General features: G+C 38.5%; 1 protein-coding gene across 3 annotated transcripts in view; it reads right to left on the bottom strand.

Moving 5' to 3' along the window:
- The window catches only part of emid1 (EMI domain containing 1), a 208,621-nt gene extending 199,203 nt beyond the window's left edge, over window positions 1-9,418 (bottom strand). For all 3 annotated transcript variants that reach the window (XM_062051352.1, XM_062051354.1, XM_062051353.1), the window contains exon 1: window positions 9,022-9,418. In XM_062051352.1, the coding sequence (XP_061907336.1) occupies window positions 9,022-9,173 (152 nt within the window). In that variant the 5' untranslated portion in view covers window positions 9,174-9,418. The remainder of the gene's footprint in view (window positions 1-9,021) is intronic.
- Window positions 9,419-14,924: the final 5,506 nt, after the last annotated feature.

Raw genomic sequence — 14,924 nt, 5'->3', positions numbered from 1 at the left:
AGTCCATTGAGTAGCAACTCCTAAGCCATTGTGCTTTAAGACACACAGAGCCTGTGGAATCCCAGTCATCTCTATTCCCATGCTGAAAGAGACGTGGTTAAGATGGATGAGGAATGAGGCGGCCCACCGGGCTCAGACTGCCTGTCAGACCATGACAAGTCATCAGGGGGAAGATAAAGAAAATGGACGAGGCACCAAATAAAGACGTGGCTCGCCCCCCAGTACATAGTTTTAAAGAAGGACAAGGGTGAATGGACGCTTTATCAGCTCTGCTCCAGAGTGACTTCGCCAGTCGAGAAAATTACTCAAGTAGTGTTAATCCCCTTTCATTTGAGTAATGCCTTTTTTTTTTTCCTCCCTCTGCTAATATGGGAATGTCTGAACTTTCTTTTTCTCTCACTTGGAGGCAATAAACTCACCAGGCCAAAACATAATCTAATAAGAGCCAATAGAATGTCATCCAGTTCCGTCACTTTGTTGCCGTGGTTGTAGTTTGCCGAGGTGCAAACAACTGTAAGTGTTTCTCATATTGTGCATGATTTACTAGATCCGCACAGACGGCAGGTGGATGGACTCGTGACCCCTTAAACCCACTGACCCCTGTGGACCCGGCACAGCAGCAACAGCAGCTCTCATCCCGATGAGGATGTCTACCACTCACTGTAAACTTATCTCACCTTCCTGGAGGAGAGGAAAAAAAAGGCAAACCAGAGGCGATAGAATTCCAGCTGCTTATGTTTAGTAAACATGTCCACAAAGCTCAGAGGGAGCTGAAGGCTGGGAGCCATGAAAGCCACCTGCACATGCCCAGGAGAAGGTGGGGGGGGGGCCTCATTGTCACCCGAGTTGTGGCCTCAGGGACCACACACATAAATGTTTTGCCTATGGTGGGTGCCCTCGGATAAGAGGATGCACACTGTCAGAGAGGTCTGGAGCAGGGTTTCACGATCCATTTTTTTAAGGTTAAGTGTTCTACAGCAGTGATCCCCAACCACCGGTCCGGGGACCGGTACTGGCCCGCGACGCATTTGCTACCGGGCCGCAGAGAAACATTAAATAATTTATAAACGACTGCATTTTCTCCGACTTAACTTTCACCCGTCCCACTAGACCAGGGGTGTCCAAACTTTTTCCACTGAGGGCCGCAAACGGAAAAATGAAAGCATGCGGGGGCCATTTTGATATTTTTCATTTTCAAACATAACAAAATATATGGTTTTTTGTTTTTTTTGTTTTTTTTTGTTTTTAACTTTAGGGCTCCCGGGGACCATAAAGGGTCTCAGTTATTAAAATGTAAAAAAAACAAGTCAAATTATATATTTTTTAATTTATTTAACGCTTACAGTAAATCTCTATATCAATTTCAGGTTGATATAAAGTAATAATAATAAAAAAAAGGTTTTATGCCTTTTCTGTCAAAGACAACCTTGGTTTTTTTATAGTAAAACTGAAATATGCAGTATTTAGTAATTAGAGCCCTAAAAGATCAATAATGCAGGACACCATTGATTTGTTATTTTAATATTTTTGAGTAATCACAGTTAAAAGATCAATAAAATCCCAGAAAATATATTTTGTATCCAAAAGGTCCCCCACTCGTAAAGTGATAAATTTGTATTGTTTTTTTTTTTTTACTTTCAACACTTAAGTTACGAGATCAACTTCAGATGTATCTGTTGATTTTACGTTCGAACTATTATTTTGTTTGTTTTATGCTCTTTTTCAAAGAAAACGTTGACGTTTTTATATGGAAACCACACAATATATGCAATATTTTCCACACAAAACATTTTAAAGTTAAATATTTGAAATAATCGGAACCTTGAATTGGTCAATAATTCATTATTCCCTTTGAGACACTTGTGATTTAGGGCTATATAAATAAACATTGATTGATTGATTGATTATAACATTGATTTTTTTTTTTTTTTTTTTTTGAGCAATTGCAAAAAAAGAAAAAGAAAGATAGACAAAAGACAAAAAAAAACAGCCTGCATGGCAGCTTTGTGTCAACATTGCAACTTTTTCTAGTTAGATTTCACCTCATTCCACTTTTTTATTTTTTTTATTTTTGCAATAGCATTTCCGGAATGTGTGGCGGGCCAATAAACAATTAGCTGCGGGCCGCAAATGGCCCCCGGGTCGCACTTTGGACGCCCCTGCACTAGACACACCAATAAGCTTGTTTATAGATGTACAATAAAAGTCTTGATAGGAAGTTGCCATTTGTTATATTTGTTATAACTTTGTGACATGATACAACGCACATTAATGATCATATAAAATATAAATGTGACAGATTGTAGCCAAAGGCTAATTTCCATCTGCATCTCAAAAGAAATAGGGTTCCCACAAATTCAGTGTTATAGTGAGTTGTATTTTTCATGCACTTTTTTTTGCTGTATTTATCTGACACAAATGGAAAGCCGGTCCCTGAAAATAATACCTACATTAAAACGGCCCGTGGTGCAAAAAAAGTTGGGGACCACTCTTCTACAGGACCCAAACATACTAAAATACATCTTGGTAGTAGTATGCAGTAGATTAGGGCTATTCAACTGGCGACCTGAGAACCAAATCCGGCCCCGGGAATGACTCCAGTTCAGCTCAGAACTTGGGAGACATAACATTTTTGCAGCAATTTCCTAAAAACACTAGAGTGCTCCTGTTGTATAGAGGAACTTGGACCACTGTAAACACATCGGCAGATCCTTGCATTGACATTTTAACCTTGCAAACATAGAACACTGGGGTCCAAACTTATGATTTTTATAACAGAGGCGTTCCTCAAGGCACCGCTTCAAGTCCTCTCCTTTTTTCCTTTTTTAATGTGATTTATGTAGCTAGGTTCAGATGCAGTCAGTAGTCATTTGTTCAACGTTTTTAGTTATACCGGTGGTGTTCTTCAAGGTTCTATTTTAGGTCCTCTCTTTTACTTTATTTGGGCTTTTCAACTGGTGAGATCAGTTCAAAACACTTGTGGGAGACTCACATTTTTGCAGCAGATTCTTCAAAACTCTCGAGGGCTGTCATAGAGATGATCTTTGACTAGCTTTTCTGCAGAAGGTCCTTAAAAACTGCAGAGCGTGAAGACTCGTTGTGCTAAATTGGAAGGCTACACCCGTAGGATTAGAGATAGTCTTCATTTCCTTAAATTGGAGATTAAGGCTGACATTGAATGGTTCTGCAAACTTTTAAGAAGTATGGGGTGCTTTCCTAACATATGTAAAAGAGACTGATCTCTAATTTAACCTTAAATTAAACATAATTGAAATGTAGATAATTAATGAGCGTTTTGCTTGCTTTTGTCTATTGTTGCACCAGACTTTGGCCATTTAGGAGTGTGGTTCTCTGTGGCTTTCTGTTAATATTTGCCTGTACTTATTCCACTGATGGTTTTTTTGTCTGTTTTTTTGTTTATTTAAAAAAATGTTGGTTATTTGTTGGGGGGCATTTGATATGTATGTGATTGTATTTCTGGCAACTGTATATGTCAAAAAGTTCAATAAACAAATGTTCTAAAGAAAAAAAGAAAAAGAAAAAAAAAGAAAAAGCAGAGTGCACCTGTAACTCTGTCAAAATAGACTAAAATACAAAATGTCTACTGCAGAGAACACTGGTTCTCAGGAAAAAATACAAAATAAGACAAGTCTATGTTTAAACTGCAGGCCATAGTGGCCCAAATCTGATTTTTTAAAAACTTGTTTTTTTCTGGCGGACTGTTTACACAGCAAGTAAAATGTAATCTTTATCAGACTCCAGTGTAAACGCGCACAGGCCCAAATGTGGCCCCAATGTGGCCCCAAGGTCACTTGCATGCGCATTTCAATAAAGCGAAAGCAAATTAGATTCCACAAGTGAACAAGGAAGTCGCTGCTATTATAAAATAAAATAAAAGTTGCCACACCTTAAAAATTAGTGTTTTTTGATGTGAAAAAAGTATGTTTAATATAATTGAATTATATATATATATATATATATATATATATATATATATATATATATATATATATATATTACCCCGCTTTCCGCCTGAGTGCAGCTGGGATAGGCTACAGTCACCCCCGCGACCGCAAGAGGGACAAGGGACAAGCGGTAGAAAATGGATTATATATATATATATATATATATATACAGTAGGGCAAAAAAGTATTTAGTCAGCCACCCATTGACAATCAATGGGTGGCTGACTAAATACTTTTTTGCCCCACTGTATGTATGTATGTATATATATATATATATATATATATATATATATATATATATATATATATATATATATATATATATATATATATATATATATATTTTTTTTTTTTAATATATCTGGGAGGGCTCTAATCTTGTTATGGCTGTTAAGTACAGGCGACACATCATGGATCTACGTTAGCTTTAGTTTTCAACTTACTTACGTAAACAAGTTAGGAGATGTACGTAACATGTAATCAAATACGGGACAGCGTACACGTCAATTCCGGTCCTTCAACAATAGCTATTTCTTTGTATATAATATATAATTATATTTTCTTATATTATATATAGCCTATTAGTTGCACACTATTGCCTAGTGAGGCACCGAAAATTTGGCCGCCAAAAACATATTTTGCTTACCGAAACCGGATGTTGTGTTGACGTATCCACTTCTGCTGGCTGGCTGCGGATGGCGAATGACGTACAGTAGCTCGCTTAAAGATGACATACAAGTCGCATTCAGGTCGCATTTAGGACGCATTGCCATTTAGACTGAGGTCACATTTAAAAAGATCAGATTCCAATTTGATTCGGACTAACTCCTGATGTGGCCTTAATCTGATACCAAAAAATCTGATTTGTGTTACTTGAGGGCAAAAAAATCTCAGATTTGGTGTGCAGTGTAGGGAAAAGTCTGGCCTCGGTCCTTAGCTTTCTGGAAATGTGGCCCCCAAAACAATTTAGTTGACTATCCCTCCATGTAGTTCCCTGCCATTGGCAGGGTTTATCTTATGAGGCTACCCCCGAATAGTTAAGACGGCCATAAAAATCTATATAAAAAAAATACAATTGGGCGTGGTGGCCATCTTGCACCGACGTCACGTCTTTATGTGGTCGTTACATGAATGTACTTGAAAGTCCTTCCAAAATTGAGAGCTTTTCCTGTGATAGTTGCGGCCCAAAACCCAGCTCTTTTAGAAAGTTGTGGCAAAAGCTGCAATGTTTTGAGGCTTTTTTCCCCCCAAAACACTGAATCAGCTTGTGATTTTATGAATTTGTTGTCAATGTTTTAAGCGTCCGTTCTAATATTAACCTCAGAAAGCACAGGATTTCAACAAAAAATGGAAAACCTATATTCTATTGATGTTGTATTTGTTTTATACTGCACGTAATTAAAAGTAAACACTAGATGGCAGTAAAAGCACATAGTCAAAGATCTTTGTCAAATTACAGTACTGTTTAAATTATTTATAATTTTCTAAAGAAACAGCACCAAAGGCTTCCTTATTGTCTGTTGTCGGTCTGTTGTCCACAATTTGCAGACATTCTCTATGTATGTTTGTCCATTTTATAAACTTTTTAAGCTATTTTTAACGTTAAACCATGAACTTTTTTTTTTTGTGTGTTTTTACAAAAGTAGCATAACACATAAAAAAACATGAGAAATATATAAAAAACATTATATCTAAGGATAGGTATGAATCTATTGAACAAATTTAAATCCTTGAAATAAAAAAAATTAATTATTAATTAATTACTTACAACACTTTTGCTTGCATTCGTTTTGCGGCAAAGGAGGATAGTGTGAGTTTTGGGGAAAAATATTATTGTTACAAAAACAGTAAGGCATTAAAATCAGTGTTGTTATAAATTATTGACGTATTAAAGGCTGTTATTACCTAATCGAAATTTCGAAAGTATTCCACTTTGCTAGTCGTTTTTTTAAATTATGCATATTTTGTGTTTTTCCCATCATAAGAAATGTTTTTGTATTTGTTGTACAAAAAGAGCATACAAAATAAAAAATAATACACATATTTTTCTTAATAACAAATTGATAAATAATTTGTTTTAAAGCCATGAGTCAAGTAAACAATCTGATATTGAGTGATTTTTGATAACAAAAAAAATTGGAATATCTTGTAATGTTCAGATAGCATTCAAGTGTAGAACAGTGATTCTTAAATTGTGTTACGTTTACCACTAGTGGCATGCAGGCTCCATTGAGTGCTACGTCATAGAATTTTTTCATTAAAGTACAGTGTTTTATTTTCCTAAATTCACACACAATGTTACTGTTCAAACTGTGTATAATGTTACAGTGGCCAAAAGTAATAAATATACTTGTTTAAATAAAACCTCTGCCCTGTTTTAATGAATACATAGGCCTACTACACTACTATACTTTAATGTTGGTCATAATGGTGATACTTGAAGAGCCAAGTGTTGTCTGAGGTGGTACTTGGTGAAAAAAGTTTGAGAACCACTGCTTTAGAAAATGTAGGCAATTGCATCCAGTTCAGTTTTTCTGTCGCATTACATTTAGCAAAAAAGACAAAAGTGCATTATTGACGCATAATAATTTCAGGCATAACAAAATTTTCAGGCTGGATCTGCCTTTGGCATTAATGTATAATAATTCTAAACTATTAAAAATCAGGCATTTGACTCTAAAATGATATTAACAGGCAAAAAAACCCTTGTTTAAAATGTAATCAAAATGTTTCCCTGGAATTCCTGTGTGGTCATATTGGTACACACACACACACACACACACACACACACACACACACACACACACACACACACACACACACACACACACACACACACACACACACACACACACACACACACACACACACACACACACACACACACACACACACACACACACACACACACACACACAGAGAGAGAGAGAGAGAGAGAGAGCATAAATATTTGGATCATGGAGAAATGTCCTCACATCACAATGTTTTAAACATTTAATGTGTGCAAGAGGGCGAGCAAAGCGGATTTTCTCCTTCCCTTTAAAAAAATAAAGAAAAAAGGTTTGGATCAGTGTTTCTTAATCATAGGGTCTGGGCCCATTGAGGGGCCGCCAAAAAATATCTGTTTCTCAAGCTGTGGTCCGTATAGGCCGCAGCGGCACTCAGTGGTAATACACTTTTCCACCAGTTGTGGCAGTAATGACAATATCAAACAAACAGAAGAAGTCTGGAGCTAAAGTCATAGAGAAGTTTCTTAAAGGCCTACTGAAACCCACTACTACCGACCACGCAGTCTGATAGTTTATATATCAATGATGAAATCTTAACATTGCAACACATGCCAATACGGCCGGGTTAGATTAGTAAAGTGCAATTTTAAATTTCTCGCAAAATATTCTGCTGAAAACGTCTCGGTATGATGACGTTTGCGCGTGATGTCACGGATTGTGCGGACATATTGGGACACCATTGTGGCCAGCTATTAAGTCGTCTGTTTTCATCGCAAAATTCCACAGTATTCTGGACATCTGTGTTGGTGAGTGAATATTTTGCAATTTGTTTAATGAACAATGAAGACAGCAAAGAAGAAAGCTGTAGGTGGGATCGGTGTATTAGCGGCTGGCTGCAGCAACACAACCAGGAGGACTTTGAGTTGGATAGCAGACGCGCTACTGTGAGTACAGCTTTGGCTTCCAAACATTTGATCGCTTGCCCGTACGTGCTTGCCGCTATGTGCATGTCACGTACGTAACTTTGGGGAAATATATGTGCTGTATGAACTTTACGGAGGTGAACGATACTTTGGGCTGTGGGATTGAGTGTGTTGTGCAGGTGTTTGAGTTGTATTGGTGGGTTATATGGACGGGAGGGGGGAGGTGTTTGTTATGCGGATTAATTTGTGGCATATTAAATATAAGCCTGGTTGTGTTGTGGCTAATAGAGTATATATATGTCTTGTGTTAAATTACTGTTTTAGTCATTCTCAGCTAAATATCAGGTCCCACCCGCCTCTCACAGCATCTGAATCGCTTCCATTGCCCTCTAATCCTTCACTCTCACTTTTCTCATCCACGAATCTTTCATCCTCGCTCAAATTAATGGGGTAATCGTCGCTTTCTCGGTCTGAATCACACTCGCTGCTGCTGGCCATGATTGTAAACAATGTGCAAATGTGAGGTGCTCCGCAACCTGTGACGTCACGCTACTTCCGGTACAGGCAAGGCTTTTTTATCAGCGACCAAAAATTGCGAACTTTATTGTCGATGTTCTCTACTAAATCCTTTCAGCAAAAATATGGCAATATCGCGAAATGATCAAGTATGACTCATAGAATGGACCTGCTATCCCCGTTTAAATAAGAACATTTCATTTCAGTAGGCATTTAAGGGCAAAAATTATGACTAAAGTGGTGAAGCTGTATTTTCATTTGCACTTTAATTTTAAGCCAGTTTATTTAAAAAAACAAAACATGTATTATTTATTATTCATTTAGTTAGAATGTATTTTAGTTTTCATGAGTGCCTTCTTTTATATTTGATCAGTAATTATTTTTGTAATCAGCCTGACCTAAGCCTTAATAATAACCTTTGTGATTAACACATGCTTTTCATATCATTTGACAAAGTGTGTCCTGTTGAACTGTAAGTAGGTTAAATATAATTATTGAATATGATTAAAATCAAGAGTGATATTACTGATTCAGTGTTGATATTTGAGTGGGCCTCGGTCGGGCCCCTCTGTAGTGGAAAAGTTGGGCCACAAGATCAAAAAGGGTAATAACCCCTGGTTTATGACATTTTTTTTGTTTAGTGATAGATTTAGAATTTTAAATAGAAATGTATATAAGGATATTGAAGGATGGCTGCATTGTCAGGAAAGGGGAAGTTAAGTGTCAAGAATACAATAAGAGCCTGAGATTGATGGAGGGCAAAGAAGCATCAACACAATGGGAGGTAATGTTGTAAAAAAAAAAAAAAAACAGGACTAAAGTGCGCATAATTCACTGCGCACAGAGACAGAATAGTTCAACAAAATAAAAGTGAGCATTAATTCTTACTTTTTTTGGTAGACGGAGGTGTGTGAGGCAGTTTTGTAGAGTCCAGTCTTCCAGGTCCCGTCAGCGACAGCGCACAGGCAGAGGACCAGCCAGGTCCACAGCAAACTTCTCCTGCAAAGCGCCGACACGCTCTTCCGTGGGCAAGGTCCCATTCTGCCCTGCTCACAATCCAGCGATCCGGCTCGGTTCGTGGGGGCAGAAGGCACAAAGAAAGAAAAAAAAGGCAGTTAACCAAATAAAACGCGCATCCCATCCAGTGGGGGAAAAAAGCGCGTATTGTCTCTTATTGCTCTTTATCCTGCGGAATCTTTACGAAAAGACGAGTGAATCACCACAAGTGGGCATGTTGCGTGCGTAACTGTCGTGCGCACATGGAGCGGGCATGGAAGCACTTTTATAGCGCTCCGCTGCTCTTTTAAAAGCACAGCCTACTTGCTGCTGTTTTACCCTGCCCCGTTATAGACCCCCCCCCCCTCCACCCCCACCAGAGGACAATGCATGCTCAAGTCAAGAGCATTAAAAACCTCGCTCCACTTCATTCAATGACATCCAATACAAGGGCTGCGTCCAAAAAGTCCTTCCAACATCTTAAAAGCATACATTTTGATTTCCACTATTCATAATGTGTTTTATTTGACAATGTTGTTGAACTGCTTTGGGATTATGTGCTCGCAGAAAAAGTCCATCTCTGTCTCAGAGGCACGATTTAAGTAACGGTGCCGCAAATATCAACAATATATACATACACTATATTGCCAAATGTATTTGGCCACCTGCCTTGACCCACATATGAACTTAAAGTGCCATCCCATTCCTAACCCATAGGGTTCAATATGATGTGGGTCCACCTTTTGCAGCTATTACAGCTTCAACTCTTCTGGGAAGGCTGTCCACAAGGTTGCGGAGTCTGTTTATAGAAATGTTCGACCATTCTTCCAAGAGCGCATTGGTGAGGTCACACACTGATGTTGGCTCTCAGTCTCCGTTCTAATTCATCCCAAAGGTGTTCTATCGGGTTCAGGTCAGGACTCCGTGCAGGCCAGTCAATTGCATCCACACCAGATTGTCTTCATGGACCTTGCTTTGTGCACTGGTGCACAGTCATGTTAGAAGAGGAAGGGGCCCGCTCCAAACTGTTCCCACAAGGTTGGGAGCATGGAACTGTCCAAAATGTTTTGGTATCCTGGAGCATTCAAAGTTCCTTTCACTGGAATTAAGGGGGCAAGCCCAAGTCCGGAAAAACAACCCCACACCATAATTCCTCCTCCACCAAATTTCACACTCGGCACAATGCAATCCGAAATGTACATTTCTCCTGGCAACCTCCAAACCCAGACTCGTCCATCAGATCGCCAGATGAAAAAGCGTGATTCATCACTTCAGAGAACGTGTCTTCACTTCTCTAGAGTCCAGTGGCAACGTGCTTTACACCACTGCATCCGACGCCTTGCATTGTACTTGGTGATGTATGTGTCAGAGTGTGTAGGTGACGAACCCCAAGATGCAGAGATGGCGGCAGGCATCGAGCAGGAAAACATGATTTAAATTTAACACTAAAACAAGAACAAACAAAAGGGTACAAACAAAAGGCGCGCACAAGGCGTAGAACAAACTTGGCTATGAACAAAAGCTAGCACAAAGGCTAACTGTGGACAAGAAACAAAAGCACTTACTGTGACACGAAGGAACTATGACATGAGCAGAGTGAACAGAAGTAGACACAGCTACAACGACAAGTATTAATGACATTGACAATCATAATGACAGCGACAGGTAGAAGCTACAATAATCCAGCCCTGACTGGAGGACAAAGCAGATCTAAATAGCAGCTGGCTGATTGACACCAGGTGTGGCCCGGTGCCAATCAGCCACAGCTGAGGGGAAAAAACACTCAAGGATACAAGCAGGAAATAAAGACAAAACAAGAGCGCTAACAGGAAATAAAGAGAGACACAGAGGAAAAACTAAAACATGACCAAACTGTCAGGGACAAGCCTGACAGTATGGCTTAGATGCACTTGCTCAGCCATGGAAAACTATTCCATAAAGCGCGGCACATAAAGTTTGGAGCGCTGTAGCAACTGACTGTGCAGAAAGTCTTTGCACTATGCGCTTCAGCATCCGCTGACCCGTCTCTGTCAGTTTACGTGACCTACCACTTTGTGGCTGAGTTGCTGTTGTTCCCAAACTTTTCCATTTTCTTATAAAGCCGACAGTTGACTTTGGAATATTTAGGAGTGAGGAAATTTCACAAGTGGCTATGTTGCACAGGTGGCATCCTATGACAGTTCCACACTGGAAATCACTGAGCTCCTGAGAGCGGCCCATTCTTTCACAAATGTTTGTAGAAACAGTCTCCATGCCTAAGTGCTTGATGTTATACACCTGTGGCCTAGCCAAGTGATTAGGACACCTGATTCTGATCATTTGGATGGGTGGCCAAATACTTTTGGCAATATAGTATAAATATATATATATATATATATATATATATATATATATATATATATATATATATATATATATATATATATATATATATATATATATATATATATATGTATATATACACACAGTACAGGCCAAAAGTTTGAACATACCTTCTCATTAAAGTGTGTTTTCTTTATTTTCATGACTATTTACATCGTAGATTGTCACTGAAGGCATCAAAACTATGACACCTGAGAAGTGAAAACCATTTCAGGTGACTACCTCTTGAAGCTCATCAGGAGAATGCCAAGAGTGTGCAAAGCAGTAATCAGAGAAAAGGGTGGCTATTTTGAAGAAACTAGAATATAAAACATGTTTTCAGTTATATCAACATAACTCCACATGTTCATTCATAGTTTTGATGCCTTCAGGGACAATCTACAATGTAAATAGTCATGAAAATGAAGAAAACGCATTGAATGAGGTATGTCCAAACTTTTGGCCTGTACTGTATATATATATATATATATATTTTATATATACACCTTTATTTATAAAGTTCAACATTTACAAACAAACAAAACAAGTACAAAAACAGTACAATACAGCGCCAGTGGGTTGTAAACTCAAAGCAACTACAGCAGAATGCAAAATATATATATATATGTAGCTATATATGTAACAAAGTGTAAAGCCATAGGCTCACACATGTTCCGTAAATAGTCCAAATTTGGAGCACAGCATCGTAGTTTTCACAGCATTTCGGTTGTTAGAGGTAGAAAGCGTTTTAAAGTAAAGTTGTAATTCTTTTTTGAAGGCACAAAAAACAGGTTAGGTATAGAGAACCTTACATTTATGAATATAAAACTTAGCCAATAGTAAAATTAGGTTGCAAAGGTAAAATTCATTTTTAAATGTTTTTTCATACTGTGAAATGTCATCACTATTATGGTTTCTGGTTACAATATAATACGTCACAATTTCCAGTTTCTCTATATAGGTCCGAAAAGGAGTAGGAAGAAGCAGAGCTTATTTAATCCTACCCAGCATGTAACAATTTGTGCACTTCCTGTTCCCAATTTGTACACAACTTAACTCCATATGTAACGCTTGGGTCGCATTTTACTGCGCGGATCGTTCTCCCAAGATGCAGCAGGAACTCCGGAGGGGAGGTGCAGGTGAGACATTGATTTGTTGTCCATGAAATCATGCAAAAATACAAAAAGACCGAAAAGCGCGCCGATAGCGTGGGAGCTATGGTGAAGCTCAGCACAGGAATCAAAGATCGTGACGGGTTGCATGGAGGCAAATAGAAGACGTCGTCACTGTTGCGTAGTGCAAACAAGGAAGCCAGACTGATTGTGGTGAAAAACTGGAATAAGTAGCTCTCTGATTAGTGCCCAGGAGCAGGTGAGCGTCCCAAACACTAATCAGAGGCAGGTGAAACTAATCTGCAGTCATGGCAACTAAACACAAACCCAGGGGGGCTGAAAACAGAACTGAGGTAGTCAAACTAACAGAACCAAACATGATCCGGGCAACGGATCATAACACCATAAATAATAAAGATATCAAGAATAAATAGTTAAATAAGTTGTAATTAACATAATGCGATGAATAAGATGATTTCATTTTGAATAAGGTTTAAGACGTTCATGAGGGTTCTTCTTTGTACTTTGTAAACACTTTAAGTTTGAATAGTTTCTTAAAGTGGATCATATTAGTACTTTGATGGATCATATTAGTACTTTGATGGTGTTGTACGTGCTTACACGTACAACACTTACAAGAGGTTAACCCCTTTACTACTGTTACCCCAGGTGGCCCTTGGCAAAGGCCTAGTACCTGACTGCCCCCTAGCCAGGGATACGGTGAAGACCTCAACGGCGGAGCAGGCGGAAGACGGTAGATTTAAGAACTACCCCAACGACTGCGATGGCAGAAGAAGGCTGCAGGAGAAAAGGGTCCCCAGTCGTCTTGGACTCCATGCCACTGGACCCTGACCCGATTCTATCAAGGATCGTGTGGTGACTGTCTGTGGACCAGTCTCTCCACGTAAAACAAAGTCACACACAGGCATCCTCCAGAAAGGGATACAGCCCTACCAGGAGGATTGTCATACTCGTTCGAGTGACCGCCGATGATGATGATACAAATGTTTTGAATACAATTTTCCTCTGAAGTTATATTTTTCCTCCTTTTTTGAGAAAGAATGGTGTACATTCTTGGAAAGCAGGTTATAGTTTGCTTTGTACATAATTTTACAAATACACCAAATTCAACAAATTAATTGATTCAATAAATGAAGGGTGTGTATGTTCTCAATAACCTACATGAAGTGTTTTTCTAACTGACCTCTTTTGTAACAGTTAGTGAAGGAATTGTATTTTTGTAGTTGTTTCCCCATATTTCTGCACAATAACACATATATGGTAACACTAGCGAGCAGTAGAGAATATGAAGTGATTTTTTTTTTTTAGGTCCAATACATCCTTTGCTTTATCTATTATTGACATAGTTCTTGCCACTTTGTTGTATATTTTTACATGAGATTTCCAGTTCATTTTATTAACTATAAATACACCCTAAAATTTAATTTATGGATTTATTCTATTTGTATTTGTGTTTTACTTTCTTTTCTACTGTTGCTGGATAGCATTATTTTAGTTTTACTGAGATTTTTGTAAAAAACATCTCTTTAATTTATTCATTTCTTACGTTATTATTTGTATTAGCTTCTGTGTGTTCTCTCCTGAACAAAATGCAGTGGGTTTTTCTGCAAATAACACTAATTTTAGGTTATTTGTCTTTAAAAAAGACACCTTTGACAAAATAAAGGAGAGGTAAGTAATTTGTGTTTAATCATCAGGGGTATATTTAGTCCAGAAGTGGCACGGTGCTTTTTGGCGTGACCCCAGGAGGCAAAGACAGACAGTGGCATGCAGGTGAAAAAGTTTAATAGAAAAAAGTGCAAGGCACATGGCAGCAGTTTGGTAACACATGCAAAAGTAAAAATACACTGGGATACAAACCCTCCTAATTGGCAATCAGGGATAGGTGAGGAGAATTGCTCTCAAAAGCAGGAATAAAGTCAGTGCAGAAGTAGAACAAAAGTACAGGAAGAAACACTAAAGGAAAAAAACCACACAAAACCAATTTTCCCTACATTTAAAACACTTCCTTGTGGTCTAACATGTAATGGTGGTTATTTGGTCAAAATGTCGCATAGATTGTTTAAAAGAACGTTTTAAAGCGGCTTTCTGACCGTCTCTTCAGGATGCGCTGTTTTTAAGCCTATTTACATGCCTCCACTTCGACAGCGTCTTCCCTCCGCCATCCTTGTTGTAGTTTTTAGCGCTTCCATAGCGAGTCTACTGACAGATATAACTTCAAACTACTTTGTATTAGAAATGGCACCAGCGGAGGTTGCATGTGCATGTACGAGCCAGTCTGCCCCACAACAAGAGGACAGA

This window comes from Entelurus aequoreus, linkage group LG06, assembly GCF_033978785.1.
Source record: "Entelurus aequoreus isolate RoL-2023_Sb linkage group LG06, RoL_Eaeq_v1.1, whole genome shotgun sequence".
Lineage (NCBI taxonomy): Eukaryota > Metazoa > Chordata > Actinopteri > Syngnathiformes > Syngnathidae > Entelurus > Entelurus aequoreus.
Note: the sequence above shows the minus strand (reverse complement) of the source record. Positions and strands in the feature narration are given on the sequence as shown.